General features: G+C 49.8%; 1 protein-coding gene across 1 annotated transcript; it reads left to right on the forward strand.

Annotated features, from left to right (window-relative positions):
- The first annotated feature begins 1,996 nt into the window (after window positions 1-1,996).
- On the forward strand, window positions 1,997-18,138 carry PEDS1 (plasmanylethanolamine desaturase 1). The gene is made up of 6 exons (XM_048321588.1): window positions 1,997-2,138; window positions 5,289-5,408; window positions 12,357-12,448; window positions 13,927-14,071; window positions 15,981-16,193; window positions 16,979-18,138. Exons 1-6 carry the CDS (start codon window positions 2,012-2,014, stop codon window positions 17,098-17,100), a joined length of 819 nt encoding a protein of 272 aa, XP_048177545.1. The 5' UTR covers window positions 1,997-2,011; the 3' UTR covers window positions 17,101-18,138.
- The last annotated feature ends 2,164 nt before the right edge of the window (window positions 18,139-20,302 follow it).

Raw genomic sequence — 20,302 nt, forward strand, 5'->3', positions numbered from 1 at the left:
GTCCTGGCACTCGGAACCACGCCGGGGCTGTTTGTGTCACCTGGCAGCTGGCTGAACGGACGGGCTGCCAGGTGGGGGTATCCAGGGTGTTTGTTCTGTCCTCCACACACCGCGCTCCTCGGTTCTTGTCATCTCCCCACCTTTGCATTTACGGCTTTGGACGGGAGCTGGCTGTTCCAGCTCTGCCACCCACTGACATTTTCCCATGCCAGAGAGAGTCCAGCGAGGAACCTCAGCCAGTTCCTGCTCCCCCCATGCCTCGGGCGGACGGAGCGGCAGCGGGGAGCGGGCAGGTGCGGGGCCGAGCGCCCGCGGGGGCTGCTCTCAGCCGGGGGGATGCGACCGGAGCCGGGACAGCGCCAGGTGCACCAGTAGAACCAATGTCAGCTCCCGCCGCTCCGGTGTGGGGTCAGGGGAGGAGTTCAGTGTGGAGTCGCTGTACGGGGAGGGCTCCGGGCAAACGGGCTCCTCAGCCGGGGGAGGTTTCCCCGTGTCCCGTCCGGGTCCGTCCGGTCCCGGCGGGGCTGAGGCGCAGCAGGGCCGTGTCGAGGGCGCGGGGACCCGGCGAGGCTGCCCCGGCAAGGAGACCCCCGAGCCCCGCCCTGGGCCAGATCTCGATCCCGACCCCAACCCCGATCCCTATCCCGGTCCCGATCCCGATCCCTATCCCGGTCCCGACCCCGATCCCGATCCCGATCCCGACCCCAACCCCGATCCCTATCCCGGTCCCGATCCCGATCCCTATCCCGGTCCCGATCCCGATCCCGATCCCGACCCCGATCCCGATCCCTATCCCGATCCCGGTCCCGACCCCGATCCCGATCCCTATCCCGGTCCCGATCCCGATCCCGATCCCGGTCCCGACCCCGATCCCGATCCCTATCCCGATCCCGATCCCTATCCCGGTCCCGATCCCGATCCCGATCCCGACCCCGATCCCCGCCCCGCGCCCGGCCCGGCAGCGGGCTTGGAGCGCCACCTAGCGGGCGGGCCGTGCCTTGCCGTGGGCCGGGCGTTACCGGGGCCGGGGCCGCGCCGCCGCTCGGGCCGTGCCGTTGTACGGACAGGTGCGGCTTTGGTCCCGCCGATCCTAAGCCGTTTTCCAAGGAAGCTTGATAGCCCATGCCAAGCCAAACTTTGGTAGCAATTTGCCGGCGTTTCTTCCTCCCGACCGCCCTCTGGCCTTGACAAACCGGGATCACCAACACACACTTGGGAACCGCTCCCGGGAACGTGCTTCAACCGGAACCAGTTACATCCTCCTCTAACTTACACGTTCGTAACGGGCACGCGTGGCCGCCTGTCTCAGACCCTCCGGGAGTGTCCCGGCACCGCCGGTTAACAACGTCTGTGTGAGCAGCGAGCTGTTATAATTTAACCTCTCCCGAACCGAGAGCACGGCGCGTGCCTTTCCCCGCAGCTGCTCAGGGCCGCGGCGGGGTCACCGAAGGCACCGACGGCGGCTTCCCTGTCGCCGTTGCGGCGGGTCGCGGGCACGCGCGGGCGGTACCGCGGGAACAGCGCCCCGCACCGGCAGAGGGCGCGCGAGGCACGGGGCGGAGGGGGCGGTGCGAACGGGAACGCCCGGAACCGCCCCGGCCCCGCCCCGGCCGCGCTTCCGCCCCCGCCCCGAACCGGACCGGACGGCGCCCACCGCCCCACCCTGCCCGGCCCCGCCCCGCCCGGCCCCGCCCCGGCCCGGCCCGCCCCGGTCCCGCCCCGCCCCGGTCCCGCCCCGGCCCCGCGCCCGACCCGGCCGCCGCCCGGCCCCGCCCCGCGCTGCGCCGCCGGCCGTGCCGCCTCGCCATTGGCTGCTGCGCGCCGGGCGGCGCTGCCCATTGGCCGGGCGGGCGCGCGGCGGCGCCGGCGATTGGCGGGAGGCGGCGGGGGCGGGGCCCGGCTCGCCCGCCCCCCCCCCGCCGCTGCGCGGCCCGTTCCCGTCGCTGCCGGGCGCGCCCGCGGGTTCTGCGCGCCCATCCCCGGCCGGGCCGTGGCCGAGAGCGGCCGCGCCATGGCCGAGAGCGGCCCGGGGCCGGCGGCGCCGCGGGACGAGGCCGCGGAGGAGCCCGAGGGCGGCGGGCGGCGCTGGGGCGCTCAGCACGCCGGGGCCCGCGAGCTGGCCGAGCTCTACTCGCCAGGTGAGGCGGCGCGGACGGGCGGGGCCCTCGGGCCGGGTGCTCGAGGTGGCTCCCGCAGGACCCGTTCCCCTCGAGCCCGGTTCTCCCCGGGCCCGGTTCTCCTGTGCCCGGTTCCTGTCGGGCCCGGTTCCCCCGGCCCGGCTCCCCCGCCGCTCCGGGCCCCGGCCGCTCCCGCGCGGCTCCGTTCCCCCGGAAGAGCGGGCAGGGCCCGGGGCTGCCGTCCCTCGGCCCGGCGGGGGCAGCGCGGGGCTCCGAGCGGGGCTGCGGCACGGGCCGGGCTGCGGGCGGGAGCGTTTCCAGCAGAAACTGCCCAGAATGGACGTTCTGCTCTCCAAAGCGTAGAGCGAACCTTTCGCTCTAGACGCAGGTGGGCAGATGTGGTCGCAACACGAGGTAACAACAGAAGCTTTGCCTTCAGAACATCTGTTCAGTGGGCTACCCTGTGATCTCCAGGCCTGGCACCTCAGAAAGGGGCAGAGGGATGCTTGAATTCCTGTTTCGCTCTTCCTGAAGCTTGGAACTTGTCAAACAAGCTTCAGTTTTTCATTGGAGTGCTCAGTAAATGACTGTTTGACTATGCTGTGGAAATAATTGCAAAGTCCTTGTAAAAAAAAACATGATTTGTTTTTAGCTCATGGTGTGAGCAGTGCTGGGTATTCCTGCTATTCCTAGTGAATCCATTCTCTGGTGAAGAATTAGGGAAGGGAAGATGTGTTTTCAGCATCTTGTGGTTTCCAGCAGATCAGCTGAGCCCAGCTTGCACATCCAAGGCAATTCCTGCACAAGTGGGTGTTCTTACTCGCACAGAGCCATGTGATGATAGGAAATCCAAGGCCTTTGTTGGTTTGTGTGACTGGGGCAAGTCTGCCCATTTCAGTTTCTTTTGCTCACCTCCTGCTTGCCTTTGAGAAGGTCCTGTGTGACACCTTTCAGTTGCTCTGGTCCATCCAGGACTGATGCCTGTGCTGCACATAAAAGTGGTCACTGACTTTACCACTGGTCTGGCTCATAAGGAAAAGATTTTCCTCCCCAAAGAGCTTGCTGTCCTTCTCGCTGGCTGTACACATGTACAGTGATATATCAGAGAGCTGAGGGTGTATTAGATATGCAGGTTTCTTCTGGCATTCCATAAAAAATTTACATAAGCAATGCCAGAATATGTTTTGTGGTGGTAGCATATCATGTTCAAATTCTGAATTCATAAGAACAGGGATTACATTGAATTGTGCAGAGTGAACATGACTGGAATATTCCCCTGATTTCTTTAAGCACGTACTTTGTGGCTTTGGCACTTCATTCCTTCACACAGGACACACTTTGGGATTTGAGTGCCCTTTAAACATACGTTATCAGCGCTGACTCAGTTCCTTGACTGATTTGCCTTCCCAGTGCAGACCTGAGGCTGCGTATTTGAACCTGGATATTTGACAGCCATCCTGGATCCCTGTGTTCGGAGTACAGAGGTGTTTGCACACACTGAACTCGGGGGACTTGCCAGCCTCCTTTCCAGCAGTAAGCTAATTGTTCCATGAGGATCTACCCACTTAGCTCCTCTAATCAGGGTGTGGTTTTCTTATGCAGGAAATGAGTGTTAATTAACTCTTATTTTCATTACTCCAGGGATCTCTTTATAGAATCACCCACATTGTGACCTGATGCTGCTGTCAAATATGGGTGTTCTTGTGTCTTAATTTAATTTTATTATTCTCTCCTCTGGTACTGCAGAGGATGTTAATTTATATACCCATGGCCCTTCTAGAACTTCTAAAATTGACCTGTCAAAGTCTTTGTTCATACTTTCAAATATTGCCTTGTAGGCACATTGGAGATAAGACTGATCCTCCCTCCATTTATGTTCCTACTTTCCCTGCTCATTGCATGGTACAGTTGAGAAGGAGGACTTGATTTAGCATTTAGGAGGAGAAATTTGATCAGGCATTAGGTCAGCAGAGAGGAGGAGTAGGACAGAAGCTCTTGTCCTGGACACATGCCAGGCCTGAGTGTGCCTCTGCTCGTGGGAGAGCACAGGCACCTCACTGGAGTCCTCCCTGAGCCCTCCTTGTGCTCTGCTTTGCCAGAGGGACTGGGGAAGGGGCTGCGGGGTAGCTGCTCCAGGGAGCCTTGGGCAAGAGGAGGCTGTGCTGGCTGACCCCTCACACAGGCAGGGACTGACCTGGCATCTCCAGAGGGCATTAAGAGCTGCCTGCAGCCCTGGCCCTTCTGGCCATGGTGGCAGCTCAGATCTTCTTGGCCTTGGCTGTTAAAGGTCTGTTCTGTGCCCTAATCCATGCAGGTCTCAGCCTGAGTGTTCCCTGCACTCTGCCTCGGTGCCTTGTGGGGATCCAGCAGTGAAGAACAGGGAACAGCTTTCTGCTGCTAGTGTGATACTCAAAGTGTTACTGTACTCTGATGTGCCTGTTCCCTTTTTGTAGGCAGTAAATGATTTTTTTATTGAGGTACAAAGTGGTACAGCAAGGTGCAGGAGAGAATTTATGCCAGTTCTTTCTCTTCTCTTGTTCTGTCCCTTGTCATCTCAGAAGGGCTGAGAGTTCACAGCCTTTGCCTGGGAGATGGAGGGCACAGACAAGACAACAGTTCAGGGAGAAGCTTCGGGGGAATGCTTGTGACGTTAGACAAGCCATTCCAGGGCCACCAAAATGCAGAATGGTGAGAATGGTGCTTTTTCCTGTTAGTACAACAGCTTTATTTAAAATCTCAGAGCTTGTAAATATTACGGATCACAAGGTGATTTAAATATGTTCGAGGCCAGAAATTTGTTCCCAGATTCAGCCCTTCCAGTAACACTGAATATTGGATGAATGCAAATTGAGAAAAGATGTGACATGGAGGAACTTTATGCCAGCAATCTCAGGGAGAGGGAAACTAGGACAGTGTGAGATGATGCCTGATTTGGCCCCATTATTTGGACAAGGGCAGAGGGAAGAGGTTAGTAGTGGCTTGGGGAAGAGGAATGTCATTAAACAAAATGTGTGCACCTCCCATGGATAAATAAGTTTCTGTTTCAGTTCCCTGTCAGACAAATGGAGCAAGTCATCCAGGCAGTAGAATGGTCTGTCTCTGTTATTTTAGGCTTCAAAATGTCCTCTCAGATAAAAGTAAAACATGCTTTTTTCCTTTTTTTACCAACAGGAAAAAGACTACAAGAATGGATCTCTGTCATCTTATGCTTCTCTCTGATCTGTTTCAATTTTTACAATCTCCTCTTCTACTTGCGACTGGAACACACACCCTCAGTTCTCGTTGGGATATGTAAGTAGGAACTATTTGCTGCCCTGCTCAAGGGAAGACTGTTGTGGTGTGGGAAGCAAATGTGGGATCCTTAAGGCTTGACTTGCTATTGGAAAGGGAGAGGGACATTTGTGTGTGAGCCTCTGAAACTGAGACCATCTGCAAAATGTGTTACTGCTTCGTCTTTACATTTCAGTGGCTTCTCAGTATCTCAGAGGGGAAGTTTTGATGTAGCTGGGTAAGTTTGGTGTTCTTGGGTAGTCACCGCAAGTGTAAGGACTATTGAGAAGGAAAAGAGCTGTCAAAATGGTCAGAGGTGGAAACAAAATACATTGATCAACAAAAATATTCACAAGAACTTTTCAGAATGCAAAAGCTCAAGAGAAATGTTATAAAAGGTGCTTCAGGCATCAAACTGGCTTCATTTCTGGGAACTGCAGACTGAACACGAGAATTTTGGAGAATTGTGCTTTCATGTCAGGATGTGATGTTTGGCCTTTATCCTGAATGATGACTTTTTCCAGGAATATAAGAAAAGCTGATTCCACCTCTTCTGTGGAGGAGAGGAAGAATGTTCAGCCCCTGTGCTTTAGAAAAAAATAGCTTCCCTATAAACTGTGTGAGGTGTCTGTTTTAGAAGAGAATGGTACTTGTTCATAATCAGTGCTGTGCATTGCTAATGAGTTCAAACAAACAAACAAAGCCCACCCAAAGCACTGCACCAGGTTCAAGCAGTGGTACATGATAGAAGCTCTGAATTTCTGCCAAATCTGGTATGTGGTAATTCCTGATGTCTGTGTAGAGGTTATTGGCTGTGTTGGGGCTGAGGGGGAGCAGTGTCCTCCACTGTGAGTCACACCATCTCTCTTGGCCTAATTCAGTCTTGCCTGCTCTCATCTGATTAGGTGGAGGTGTTGGGAGGAATGGAGAAGAACATGGCATGGGAACTGCTCCTTAGGAATGAGGGCAGAGCCAGACAAGAGAATCAGCAATGATGGTTAACCTGTGGTGCAATCTGTTTGCAGCTGGCTTTCATCTCAAAGTTAATATTGATAAAAGCTTGAGTTCTCTGATATCCTGGTTACCAGTTTAACTGATAAAGCTGCCAATTCACTGATAGTATTATTTAAGTAGTAGTGAATGATTAAAATAGCAGAATCTGGATTCTGTGTAAATAAAGTGGTGTGGAAATAACTGATAGTGTGTACAAAAATGAGTGCCATAAAGTAGTAAGTGCTTCAGGCTATCTATCTTGTTTTGCTGCCTTCAATACATTATTTCTCCAGGTGAAGCATGAATGATATCTAATTAACAGTGATTATTAGGTTTTATTGCATATTGTGAAAGTCATATCCATAAAAGTCCTGATTCCTAAATACGTGAGCAGCTCCACGGGCACAGTTGGGAATCCTGAGTCACCTGCAGGGTGAGGTGTGTTCCATTCACAGCTTCCCTCAGGCTTGGCTTGGAATATTGACCTTCGAGCTGAAGTCACAAAATAAACATTCTGCTAATGAAGACGTAGCTCTAGATCAAGTTCCTGCCAGGTCTTTGGGAATCTGAAAGGGGTCACTGATCCAGTGGGCTGGATCTGTTCTGCACAGACCTGTACAGTGGGTCAGGACTCCTGTGTACTCTCACGTAAATGCATATTTTCTTTTAGGAAATGAAGTGGTTTGAACATTCTGCATCATGTCACTGAGCCTAAACCCTGTGTCTGCAATTAAAAGCCGTGTCATAGCTTCTTTCTTTGTGCCTTTAAGGGCACATGGAATTGTAACATGAGTAATACTGTAAATACCTTAACCTGGCGATTCTTGGGACAGAAGAGATCTGCTCCTGTGGCTGGCAGTCAGGCAGCACGTCCCTCCCTGTGTGCTGTGGGGGTGTGGGAGGCAGGTGCCGTGGCCGTGCTGAGTCACTCACTGTCTGCAAGGGAGCGCAGCACTGAGGGGACACCTCCGTGGCCTTGGCTCAGTGGCTCTTGCACTGGGCTGTGTCCTGCTCACTGAGGATGAGCTTGCTGGACAGGAAGAGCCATGGGACTCTCTCGTCTTCCAGGCTGGTTTAGCAGAGATGAGACAATTTCCTTCCCCTCCTCACTGTCAAAAAAAAAAAAAGAAGAGTGGGCAGAGGATGGATTTCTGTTGTGGTTTGTGCTAACTGCACTCATGCCCTGTTCTGGATATCCTCAGCTGCTGGGCAGCCATGGAACTGTTCCTCTTTCTGCAAGCTGAGAGTAGCGCACATTTGAGTTTGGTGTTTTATTTGCATGCACACAAGCACCCAGTTAACTCAGGCAGCCCTGGCTGGGAATGGGGCTGTGAGGGAGCCTGAACACCCCCACTTTTCCCACTGCAGCGGGACACAATCCCAGCAGTGCCACAGAACCAGAGCAGCCTCTGCCACTGTAATTGAAGGTTGGTAGTGCCAGGGACAAGGCTGGCAAAGGTATTATTGTGTGGTAAGCAGAAAAGCCTCACCAAAACATGTAGTATCAGGCTTGAAAGCCCTTACACCTTCAGGTGAGCTTGTGGTGTCCAGCATATTATCCAATGTACATGAGTGGAGTATATAATTCATATATTAGTAGCATCTAGATAAAAAGTTTGGCAAGTTACAGCATGAATCTTGGTTTTCATTTTCCTCTCCTTCCTTCTATTTTGTCTAGGGTTTTAAACCCCATTTTTCCAAGTTGGTTGACTTGTTTCAGACATTTGGCTTTTATCTGCAGCCACATTTGTTTGTGACAGGGACTGTTCATTGCAGTCTTACAAAAAAATGAAGAGTTAACTTTGTGTTGTAACCTGTTTATATTCGTAAGAACTGCCCCACATAGGACAGATATCTTTAGGAACATCTTGTGACATGATAGAAGTTACAATTAATTACTGCTTTCTTGAAAGATGGGCAACTGATTTTTTTTAACCCATCTGAAGTACGTTTCATTATTGCAGAGGTTGTGGGTTAGACAGAGAGAGCACAGAGGAAGAAATCACTTAGTGCAGTTTCAAAATAGAAACTGGATCTCATCAAGGCCCAGAACCTCTTTGTTTCAAGCTCCAGCAGCTCTGCAGGGCTGCCCTTGGTGAGCTGCATTGCAGAGCCAGACAATGAGTGTGTAACACACGAAAGCTGTGGCACACGTTGGAGAAAAAACACTCCAGGGACGTCAGTGCTGACTGAAGTGAGTGCTGGGCATGTGGGTCAGGCATCCACATCCTGCTGCCTCACAGCTCCAAGGATGTCACTTCATCTTGGATTTACTATGTGCATTAAAATGAGTTTCCACTTGAAATTTTGTTTTTAAAGGCTCTTGAAATTACACCAGAAACCTCAGTTAGCAAAGGAAAATGATCCTTTACTTCAGTGCTGGTCCAAACAATTTGGTTCTTTGTCACCTGCTGTCTTACCCTACATGAAGTTACCATCGGTTACTTGGTAGCTGCGGGTAACTTCGTATTTCCCTCTCCGGTGCGACATCTCTTAAAGAGGGAAACTCTGCCAGTTGCAATCGGGTAGCCGAGCTTTGATTCTGTAACCGTTTCACAGATACCTTTGTGTTGCAGGAGCAGGGTTTGTGCGGTGTCTGCTGTGGATCCCATGGGCAGAACTGCGGTGTTTTCCCATGGAGCCCCGGCACGAGGAGGAGGAGGGTGTTGCTCTTGGAAGTGGAGTGACCTCCTACTAGTGCTGGTTGGCACTGGGCAGGCGGTGCTGCCACCGTTATCTGTTCTTCATGTCAGTGGGATTGGGGGTGGGCTCCTGGGCGTGCTGGCAGCTGCTGTTGGGCAGGGTCTGCCGGGGCTCCTGCCCTGGCACTGCAGGGACGCTGGTGGCACGGCCCCATCTGTGTCCCCATGGGTGTGCACAGGGGACAAAGACAGCTCTGTGTGCCTGCCCGGTTGTCAGGGGCTCCCTTAAAGTCACAGGGGAGTTTGGCCGGAGGATTTAGTTTATCAGGTGGTGGTTCTGAGCCAAGCTGTGCTTTTGTAGATGACTATTTGCTTTAAGATCTGCTGCTGTTCAGCCCTGGGGGAGACAGGACCCCGATTCTTTGGGGAATCTGCCTTTCGCTGCAGTGTCCAAGCTGCGGTGGCTGTTCCCCGAGGCTGTTTGGGGTGTGCCGGTGAGAGGTGCGGGGCGAGGTGTGCCCGTGCTCGGGAGGCATCGCTGGAGGCAGGACATTGGTCACAAGGCATTCCCGAGCAGGGAGTAGCCCCAAGGAGAGATGTCTGCTCCGTGAGTGACTTGCCAGGGGAGCTCCTGTGACGGAGCCCAGGCTTTTCCTGTCCCTGGAGTGCGGACACTGCAGACAGGACTTGTTGGAAACCCTGGTTACAGTGTGATATAACTGCTATTCACAGGAATACATTTGCTGTCCCAGACCCTCTCGTGTGCACTCTGAGGTTGAGTTCTGACTGAAAGTTTCTCAGCTTTATTAGCCAAAATTATGAACTCTTTTGTTTCCAAGCTGTTACACTTGTTGAAATGTCCAGGGATTATTACTTTAGCCTTGTAACTTGCCATAGTATCAAACCCCTGCCTTCTCTGTACTGAGAGTCACTGTGTGGGGACTGCAGGTGACTAAGGCATTTTATTTTCGTAAGCATAGAAGTGACAAACAACGGGTGCTTTGGCATATCGATATTTAGACAAGATTTTTTTCTGTGTGGAATTAGCCACGCCGACCCTTTAGTGCTGTTCAACCAGTTAATACAGTCGCTGATTAAACATGAGTACTTCTCAGTGATGTTACACAATAGCATCAAGTTATTTAATAACATCTTATCTTGGTTTTGTCCTCTTCAGAGACTCTAATTGAATTTTTACAGTAAATATGAAACTTTGTATACTTTGATGTAAGACTTCCAGGTTACAATTTGATCGTTCTATCTTTGCAAAGCCAAGCTTAAGCTTGGCTCATAAAATTTTGGTGAGGTACAACTTCTAATTGTAAATATGCACAGCAGTTTTCTCTCTCGAAGCTCTCATGGGGCCTCCTCCTTCTGCAGGCCCCAGGAGCAGCCTGGCCACGGGAAGTGGTTTGAGAGTCACCCACAAGAGCAGAGGTTGCAGGTTATCTCTCAGTTTGACTCTGAAGCAGTGAAGAGGTGGAGTGGAGCCTTTCCGGGGTCACAAACCCTACACATTCCCTGGTTTCTGAGCAGGACACAAGCGGGACAGAGCTGCCCTGTGTCCATGGTGTCTTTGGGGCAGTTGCTTGTCCAGCCCCATGTCCTGCTCCGGTGTGTCCAGGCTCTGGGGAGAGGCACCTGGTGTTCGAGGGCCCCACTGTGCCTGGGAGGTGCCCACGCTAGAGGATCACGAGTGTGGGGAAATGAGACAGAGCAGCAGTTCGAGGAAATGTGTGTGGCAGTCGAGTGTTCACTTGCATACTGGTTGGAGTGCATTTGTGCACCTTTGGGCTCGCTGTGTGCTGGGCTGCCTTCCTTCCTCCTTATTCTGCAGTCTACTTGCAAACCAAAGAATCCCACTGTTCTGAGCAAGTCCTGCAGCTCGTTGCCCTCTGCCCTCCTCCTGCATGCTCCAAGCATCTCCTTCTCCTTGGGAATAACCCCTGGATGGGCCGATCCTCCACCCCTCTCTCAATGAGCTGGAGGAAAGCTAATGTGTGTGGGTCAGGACTTCCCTAATGCTGCACCGAGCTGCCTTCTGGTGAGTGTTGAATCCACTGTTTGCAGTTCTATACCTCAGCTGGGGTTACCTTGCTTTTTCTGACTGAGTGGTTGGCACTTAACTCGTGCTCAGGGCTGTTGATCTCCTCTCACCCTCACAGCCTCGATGACAGAGCATCAAGATTTCTTACCACCTTTGAGCGTCGGCTGTACTCCTGTGCCTTGGCCTTGCCATTTTCAGTAAAGCCAGTGCTTTACTCTGTGTGAGGGTGCTGAGCTCAGTTCATCACTGGGCTGTGCCCTCTGAGCCCGGGGACAGGACACACACACCCCCCAAGTGTTACTGTGCTGGTCATGTGTAACCTCAGCACAGCTCTTGCTCTTTATTGCAACTCATCCTCCACAACTGCAGAGGAGTGAGCACACCCTGCTGCCATACAACTGGAACAAGATTGCTGGTAGTTAGATTTTTTTTCCCAATTGCTTGAGTATAATGCACTGCTTCAGGCACCCTCCATTCTTCTCTTTACCAGCTGACATCAAAACAACACGAGGAACATCTATTGAGCTGTCAGTATTTGCCTCAATTTGTGTTGCTGTTCCTGCAGTTATTTCACTCGGATGATGCAGCAGCTGGAGGCGAGGCGGGCTAATGGGGGCATTACCTCAGCGAGAATGGCATTTGAGTTGTTGCAAAGAGAAGTGTTGTTTGGATATCTTCCCCTGAACCCAGGCTGCTTGCCCTTTCAGCTGCTAGGAGCAGATCTAAACGCTATTGTGTCCCACCCAGTCTTGCTGTAGCCTGCATGTGTGGTCTGGAACAAAAACAAATGTACAGGATTTACTGCTTATAAAATAAGCTGTCTTCAGTATAATAAGGGGGTACATAAAGAATGAAGTGTCTCCTGCTGCATTCAAGAGTTTGGGCCAACTGGATAATGAATTCAATGGTGGGGGGTGATTTATAATATGAAAAGAGCTTTTTTATTTCTTCTGCCTTTTTGAAAATGAAAGGTGAGGGGAAGGACTGCAGAGGTGAGGGGTCAGCCGAGCAAAATGTACCCACTAGGGGAGGTATTCCTGTTCTGTAGGAGATGGGATAAGCACAAATATAGATTTAATGAAGATTGTTACTGTCCAAATGATGTCTTGCTAACCTCTTTTTGCTAATTGCCTGACTGTATGTGTATTCAGACTGGGTAGATCTCATGTGGTTGTAAGTATCTAAGTTAGAGACAGATAAACAAGTAAACTTGTAAAACAAGAGTAAGATGTGACTGAGTCAGTAAAAACGCTGTGTTTGTCTGACTCTCTCTCTCTCTCATTCAAGTTGCAGGAGTTATTACAGCCGACTTCCTCTCAGGACTGTTCCACTGGGGAGCAGACACCTGGGGATCTGTGGAGCTACCCATCGTTGGAAAGGTTTGGGATTGTCATTCTTCAGCTTGAAAAAGTTCTCAAGTCCCTTTCTGCAGCACTGCCAGTGCTCCCGGCTGAGCTGGGCTCTGGGCTCAGCCCTGCCAGCGTGAGCAGCTCCACGCCCAGCCCAGGGAGCGGCCCCAGGTTTGCACCTGGCCTGGGGGACACTGCGAGGTGGCACTGCTCCATTTGGTCACCTGCCTTGAGGCTGGCAGAGCTGCAATACCGGTGTTTGCAGACCTCCCCAGGCTCTGTGGGAATGGCCTGTGACACCACAAGTGTTGGAACCTGGCTGGGCATTGTGGATGTTTAAAAGGTCAGGAACACAGATTTGGAGCGTTGTCCCTGCAGCTGAACTCCTAAAAACTTGTGAAACAGGAGGATGCTCCAGGAAGAATCTTCCCAGTTCCCTCTTCTATGGGCCCCTGTTGTAACACAGTAATATTAGAATGGTGGTGACTGAAGATTTAATTTGAGATGTATTATACACCTGCAGCTACAAATGCCAGTTGCTTGGTGGAAGGTTCACTGGCTTCTGTAGTAAGCAACAATCTGTTTTCTTAATTAAATTTCTTAATAGCTACCATTAATTACTCCTCACAGTGCAATATTAGAAAGATCATTATTTTAAAAAAAAAATTGTGGGCTGTTCCTTGTTATTATCCAGAGTTACATGAACTACAACAGCAGAATTAAAACTGTTTGGTTTGGCTAATTTTTGTTCACCTCCAATAGACTTCATAGTCTTTTCAATCCCTGTTTCTCTGGAGCACAGATTAAATAATTTTTAAAAATCCCTGCCAGAGACTCTGCACTAAATAACCACGAGTTGAGACTGCTCAGGACACCTTTGCACAGGCTGTACATGCTGGAAGTGTTAAGGGCAAATCAGTGGTTTGACTGTCCCACACAATGAAACAATTGCTCTGTGTGTTCAGATGTGATTTCTGCTCCTAGAGGTGACTTCTCTATAGTCTGTTTGTCTTCCACTGCTTTTTCCAGTCACTTAATTTGCATTTAGTATGTTAGTGCTGGCATCTGTCACCCATAAATATGGTAGGCTGAATTCTAATTTTTTTAGTGGATTTTTTTCCCCTTGGTTGATTCTGCTTAGCGAGTGAATTTCACAGGCTTGTTTTGCCTGTGAAATTTAGGTGCTGATGCTTTGTTTTTAAGATTACATACTAAAGGTTCTAAGTGAAAATTAAGAATAATAAAAATGAAAAGCAAAAAAAACCCTGGATTTGGGTGTGGGAACTGAATTGTTTTGCAAACGTAAATCAAATGATCTGAAGTGTTGTCATGACAAAAGTTTGAATCCTGCTTACATGCTTTGTACTATGGAATTCTCTTCAACTCAGTCATCAGGTCTGAATTTATGAGAGGGTTTTGGGGGTTTGTTGGGGTTACTTTTTTGTAATATTTTTCTTTCCGAGACCATTATTGAGTGCGATATTGTGTTTATCCAATTCTTTTCCCAGGCTTTCATCAGACCCTTTCGGGAGCATCATATTGACCCCACAGCAATCACCAGGCATGACTTCATAGAGACCAATGGAGACAACTGCTTCATGACACTGGTCCCCTTGGCAAACATGGCATACAAATTTGTTTCTTTTTCCCCAGGTAAGCTGTTACTTCTGACTGCTGTGGTTTAGCGTTCTTGTTCCTATTGAAATGAACATCTGTCTGTGTGAAGTTTGGAGAAATCCATGGATGTGATATGACAAGGAATAGCTGTTGGAAGCATGGTGTTCCTGGAAGGAAGGAGAGAAACTTTCTGTAGTGGTTTGGTCCAAAATACTCATTACTGTTTATCTGCTGTGAGATAAGAATTAGGAGAAATGCAAAACAGGCACCAAACTTGAAAGAATATAAAGAAGTTTATTAACAGACCTAAAAGAAGAAAAAAAAATTATAGCACCTTCAGAACTCTCCTCCTCCCACTGACAATGTAGAAAGACAACCCTTAAGATGTTCAGTCTGTTACCACTTCCATAATAACCTTGTTCAGTCCATTTAGAAAGAGAAGTCTCTTCTTGCTCGTGCTATGAAAACATTATCACAGCGAGACAGCCGCCCACTTCCAAATATTGTTCAGTCCATTCAGGAAGAGGAGTCTCTCTGCCTGCGTGTGAGTCCTTTCCCCCGACTTGCAGCTTTTCCTGCAACTGCTTTCGAGGGTCCACTCTTGAAGTTTTTTGGGGTACAATTTTAAGGTTGAGCCGTTCAGAAACAAAAACAGAGGCCCTTCTCCTTCCCTGGGAGCAAAGGGTCTTCATCATCTTCATCATTAGGACTATCTCTGGGAGCATCTCTAGGGACTGAGGTTTTCTCCTTTCCCGTTTGGAGTAAAAGTCCTCATCTGGTTCATCTCTCCCTGTCCAAACTTCTCATGAAATTACAGCTGTGTCAGCATCTGCCTATCTCAGCGCAGGTGCTTTTGCTCACGAGTTGAACACTCCACCCCCAGATCTTCATGGAATTACAACGGGATACTCTGATATATCATAGCTTCACAACAGAATTTCAGCTTTAAGCATCTCCTCTCTCTCTTCCCTCAGGTTTTCAGCTCTTCACAGCAATAAAAGGGTTAATCTCACCTCGGCCTTGCAGCTTTGCAGCTGGAATGTTGAATTTTTCTTATCGCAGTGGAGAGGGGGGAGAGCCGAGCCGCTCCGGCTGCCCACGGCAAGGCAGTGGGGGGAGTTCCACGGCTGGAACAGGCCCATCGGCTCCAGGATGGCCGTGGCCCGGCCTGGCCTGGCCCAAGCAGGGCCTGGCCGGGCCCGCTGGCCCCCACACGGGGCCCGCAGCCACCTGTCCCAGCGCCGGAAACGAGAGAGAGCTTGGAGGGGGAATTTGCCTATTCTTAAATGTGGATCACAGAGGTGGTCACAACTTTAAGTGGCTTAGAGAATTGTCCATATTCAAACTGGCCAGCTGATAGGTTCTATCAGTTCCCAGAGGAAACTGTAAGCACCCCTTAGCAAGGACGTCCCTTCCGGGACTAGGCTTGCTAACCTGTGACACTTTCCTTTCAGGTGTGGTGGCAGAAGGTGGCACAGCGAGGTTCTCTAGCTCATCAGAGAATCTGGGGCTGGAGAGTTGTGCAAGGAAGATTAGAAGTTATGCTAAATACTCTTTGTAAGAGGGACCAAGCTGTGAACATCTAGGGAGACTCGTTGTTCCAAAGTGTGTAACACAAAACAGTGCTTCATCTCTGTGCACAAATACTTTATGTGCAAACTAAAAGTCAAGAATTAAAGGATCAAATTAATTTTATAGATGGTAAACTCAGCTTGACTTCCTGTTTATGGTGTGTTGACAGACTCTGGCACTTCCCAGCCTGTCTTGTTACATTTGGGAATTGCTTATGGCTCGCTGGCTCCTGTGACACTTCTGCCAAAGCAGCTTTGGTGAGGCCTTTGTCAGTTCCTGCAGCAGCAGGCAGCTCTGGCTGGGCAGGACGTTGTCCTGGTAGAAATGTGCTGTTCCATAACTGGTGTTCTCAGCTGCCTGTGGTGTTTTGCAGAGGCGCTGTGTGAGACCTGTCCCTGGGAGTGTTACGTCTTTGCCCTCATCATCTTCATTACCATGACGAACCAGATCCACAAGTGGTCCCACACGTACTTTGGCCTTCCAGGCTGGGTCGTATTCCTCCAGGACTGGCACATCATCCTGCCCCGGAAGCACCACAGGATCCACCACGTGTCCCCGCACGAGACCTACTTCTGCATCACCACAGGTACTGCCACCCTGCAGGGCCACCCTGCCCAGGACAGCTGTGAGACACCTGCAGAGTCGTGCAGTTAACTGTGCTCTGGCTGCACAAGCTCTTGGGAAAACTGCAGCTGGGTTTTTGCATCAAAAGTGGGGGGGAAGGTTTGTGATCAGCTGCAGGGAACTTGGAGCCTGAGGGAGCAGTCAGTGGTGCTGAGATCCGATTGTATGGGGTGTTGGTGAGCTCAGGCCACTAATGGGGTTTGTTCATTAAAGCTGCTCTTCCTTCAGAAGAGCAGAATGTCTGCAGCTGGTCTGGAATGCTCAATTCTAAAGCCAGGCTTCTGGATTTTCAGCATCCACTCATTCTGACACAGAGGAGTGGACAGGTTTGCAGAAAATGTTAGCTTCCTATTATATCTGTCCAGGTGGAAATGCTCAGTCACCAGTGTTGCACGATCCTAAATAAATTATCAAGTTAATTAGACAGCTGGAAATAAACCACTCTGGTTCTTCATTCTGTCATTGGCTTCCACAAACAGTTCATGTGGGTTTTGAAACCTCTGCCAAGAAACAAATCTAATTCTCATTAGCAGAATGTCATGTAGAAACATGGTACAGTTAAGAAGCCTGACTTGACAGATGGTGGCAAAAATCTTGCCTCCCAAAGAGCTATTCTTTCAGTCCTACTATGTCCTGAAAGTTTAAGCCTGACCATTATTAGCAGTATTGGGCTGGTTGGTTTTTTTTTCTCATTGAACTTTGGACACTATCACAAACTAATCCTCTTTTTCCTTTGCAATCCCTTAGGTTGGCTGAATTATCCGTTAGAGAAGATAAGATTTTGGAGGTGTTTGGAGAACATCATCCAAGGACTTACTGGGGAGAAGCCAAGAGCAGATGACATGAAATGGGCTCAGAAAATCAAGTAACTTTTGCCAGCCTTCTGCAATCCATAATTTGTTGCCAATGTTGTTTTAAAAAAAAAAAAAAAAATAAAGCCATCAGCCAAATTCAAGACCTGCAAAGAAATAACAGACTCTAAAGCACAAACTAAAAAGTGTTAACACAGACTACAATGAAAAGAACTAATTCTTAAAACAATACTTGAAATGAAGATGATTACTCTCACTGAGCACCTTTTTGTTTAGCCATGTCTGCTTTCACCTTAGAACATGCTTCATCACTGTATCTGTGAGGTACCGGGCACGCCAGAGGCAGCACAGGCATGCCAGGGGGACGTGGGGGCGTAGGAAACATGTGTTGTATCAACATTATTGAACACTTCCAAAACAGCTTGTTGCCTAAGACCTACAGGGAGAATGGTGACAAGTTTGTCACTTGGTGTTGGAGTGCAAGGGCACTGCATGAGAACAGTGGGGGGGCAATGGAAGCCTATAAAATCATGACTGTTCAGTGCACTCAGTGATTGATCAACGTACAGCTCTGTCTTCACTATCATATTCAGCCTGATTGACGTCACGTGGAACAGACTTTGAGAATCCCGCTCCTCCGGGGGGCCACCAATCCTCAAGTGTCTTCAGTTTCCCTTAAAACAAATCTCTTCGACTCTCCACGTGGAATTGAGCAGTTTCTGCATAAGCCTTCAACTTCAGGAGCCTCTGAGAAGAGGGAGGGCACCCTACAACACATGTGTCTGTTTGTGTGGAGTGCTCACTGCTGAGTCTTCTATTAAGTGTTTCCTACCCTGACAATAAATGTTTGAAATAGTTCTAGCATTGGGCACATTGCAAATAGCTGTATTCAAGAGCTCAAGGTATCAAACTCATAATGTTAGAACGGAAATGTCAATGACTGGTGTTTTGTTTTGTTTTTTTTTTTTTAAGGTGCTTGCTTGTTTCTGTAAATAATATAAAGCCTTAATCTCTTCTGGTGTAATGGAATAATATTTTAATGTGATGTTTGAATGTATATAATATATTTATAACAAAGCAGTTGGATAATACTAATCATGTTCAAGTCTTGTTGCTGTTCTTCATTGCTGCACTGGCAGCACTGAGTGCAAGGGCTCGATCAGTGGTTGGTTGCATAACACCCTGTGCAGTCCCACACCTGAGACACCTGGCAGCCTGTCACAGCTTGTTTGGCTTGGAGTGATCATCTGCCGGCATTTTAGGAGCCTGGCACTATGTTTCACCAACTTCTACACCTTTCAAGAAGTGTAAATAATTAATTCTGCTCTGGATGCAAAGGAGTAACCCCAACTGACTTAGGGTGAAGAAGTTAATGTGATTTGGATCTTGTTTAGTTCTTGCCTGACTGAAAACTTACTGATGGTCAAATGTAAGGTATTTTCCCTCCTCTAGTTGTAAATTGTGTTAAATTCAAACTGCCTCTTCCTGAAGAGCAGGGTATGATGATATTGAGTCATAGGTTTATGATCTCCACTTCTTCAGATATGGTGGATGGCTTCTGAAAGAGTTGGGACCTGGTAACTCTCCCTTCAGTGGGAAGTACTGAATGCAGATGCCTCTGAGCTGGGTTCTGCAGATTAAAATCACAGTTGGTACCTTGGTCACAAAATATTTCATTTAAGTGTTCAGACCGTTGGAGAACTTTATGCCATTACATGAAACTGCTGTCTGTTCCCATTGCCTCAGTCAGTATCGGGTCTCCATGCAGCTTTGACATTAAAGAATTCTTCCACTTCAGTAGGAGTCCCAAAATGCTTTCAGTTGATACTGGAGAGCCCTAGAGAGAACTGGGTGGATGCTCAGGGCACCCATGTAAATCAGCCTGAAGCACTCAGTCCTCTGAGCTCTTTTCACTGCGTGTTTAAATGCCAGGTGAGTAGCAGTGGATGGAATGAATGGGCTTGGGACACAAATCACCAGAATTTGTACTTCCAAAGTGCTGCTCAAGGCATTGCTGCTGCCCAAACCTCTCTTGGCTGCTGTTGCCTTACTGGAAACAAATCTGAGCTACTCATACTGGTGGCTGCTGGGACTATTTATCTGTTAATCTTGCTTAATTATGAGAAACTGGGACAGAGTTAATCTCCGGATGCATTTTCCACGTGGATGCTGTGCCGGGCTCCTGAGGCAGAGGTGGCTCCGTGACTCCCCACACCCGACGTGGCTGCAGCTCCCAAGGTCTCTGTTCCACCTGTTTAAAGACATGGATGCTCACACAAAATGAATACGGCAATTCTGGAGCAAAAGGCTGTGTGGATCCTTCTTACCAGCTGTAAATCTGGCTTAAGATAAATTTATCTTAAGTTGATTAGGAACAGATTAGAGCTGAATCAGAATAAGGCACTCCTGTTAAACTCCACAGGGATGGATGGCCTGCATTTCAGTTCAATGCTTTTAAATGCTTTTAAAAGCTCTCTGATTTCAGTCTCAGCTCCACAGAGAACTCTGGTCAGGCTGCTGCTCTCTGGACCCTCAGAAGGACTCTCAGGCCTCCAACTTTTGCCAGGGCTGCGGTTGCCCTCCGTAAGCGGATTCTCGTGGTCACAAGGGCCTTGGAGGAGCAGAAGTGATCCCTTATATGCATCCCAGGAGCAGGACTGATTCCTTGTGTATGTCCCAGGAGCAGGAGCGATTCCTTATGTGCAGCGGTGGAACTGCAGAAGCCCCCCCAGACAGAGCTGTCAGGGAAGTGTTGCACTAGTAAAGTGAGAAGAATTACTGTAAAGTGTCTCGAAATCCCACTTGGAGGTTTTGGCTCAGATGTGGTGCCTGTCTCTGTGATCCTCCCGGGACTTGACTTAGCAGCCTAAGAGGTGGAGGGGAACGCTGGTTGGAAGGGTGTGAAATGAGCCACCCACCCCAAAGCCATTGGGAGAACAATCCTGCTGGATGAGCTGGGCTCTGGCTGCTCGGCACCAGCCCCGGCTCTCCTGCTGTGCTGCACACCCTGGCCACGGCCCCAGCCGGCTGAGCTGGGCTCTCGTGCCATCTAGCTGCCTTGTCCTGCTGCCTTTTTTCTTTCTGCTGCCTTTTCCTGCTGCCTTGCCCTGCTGCCTTTTTCTCCTTTCTTCCTGCTGCCTTTCCCTGCTGCCTTCAGCCAGTCCATGCTCAGCCGCGGCTGAAATGAAGTGTTACTGAGTGAAATAAAAGCCGACCAGTAAGACCAGCGTTGCTGTTTTAAAGCAGCTTCCAAGAACAA

This window comes from Corvus hawaiiensis, chromosome 17 (assembly GCF_020740725.1).
Source record: "Corvus hawaiiensis isolate bCorHaw1 chromosome 17, bCorHaw1.pri.cur, whole genome shotgun sequence".
Taxonomy (NCBI): Eukaryota; Metazoa; Chordata; class Aves; order Passeriformes; family Corvidae; genus Corvus; species Corvus hawaiiensis.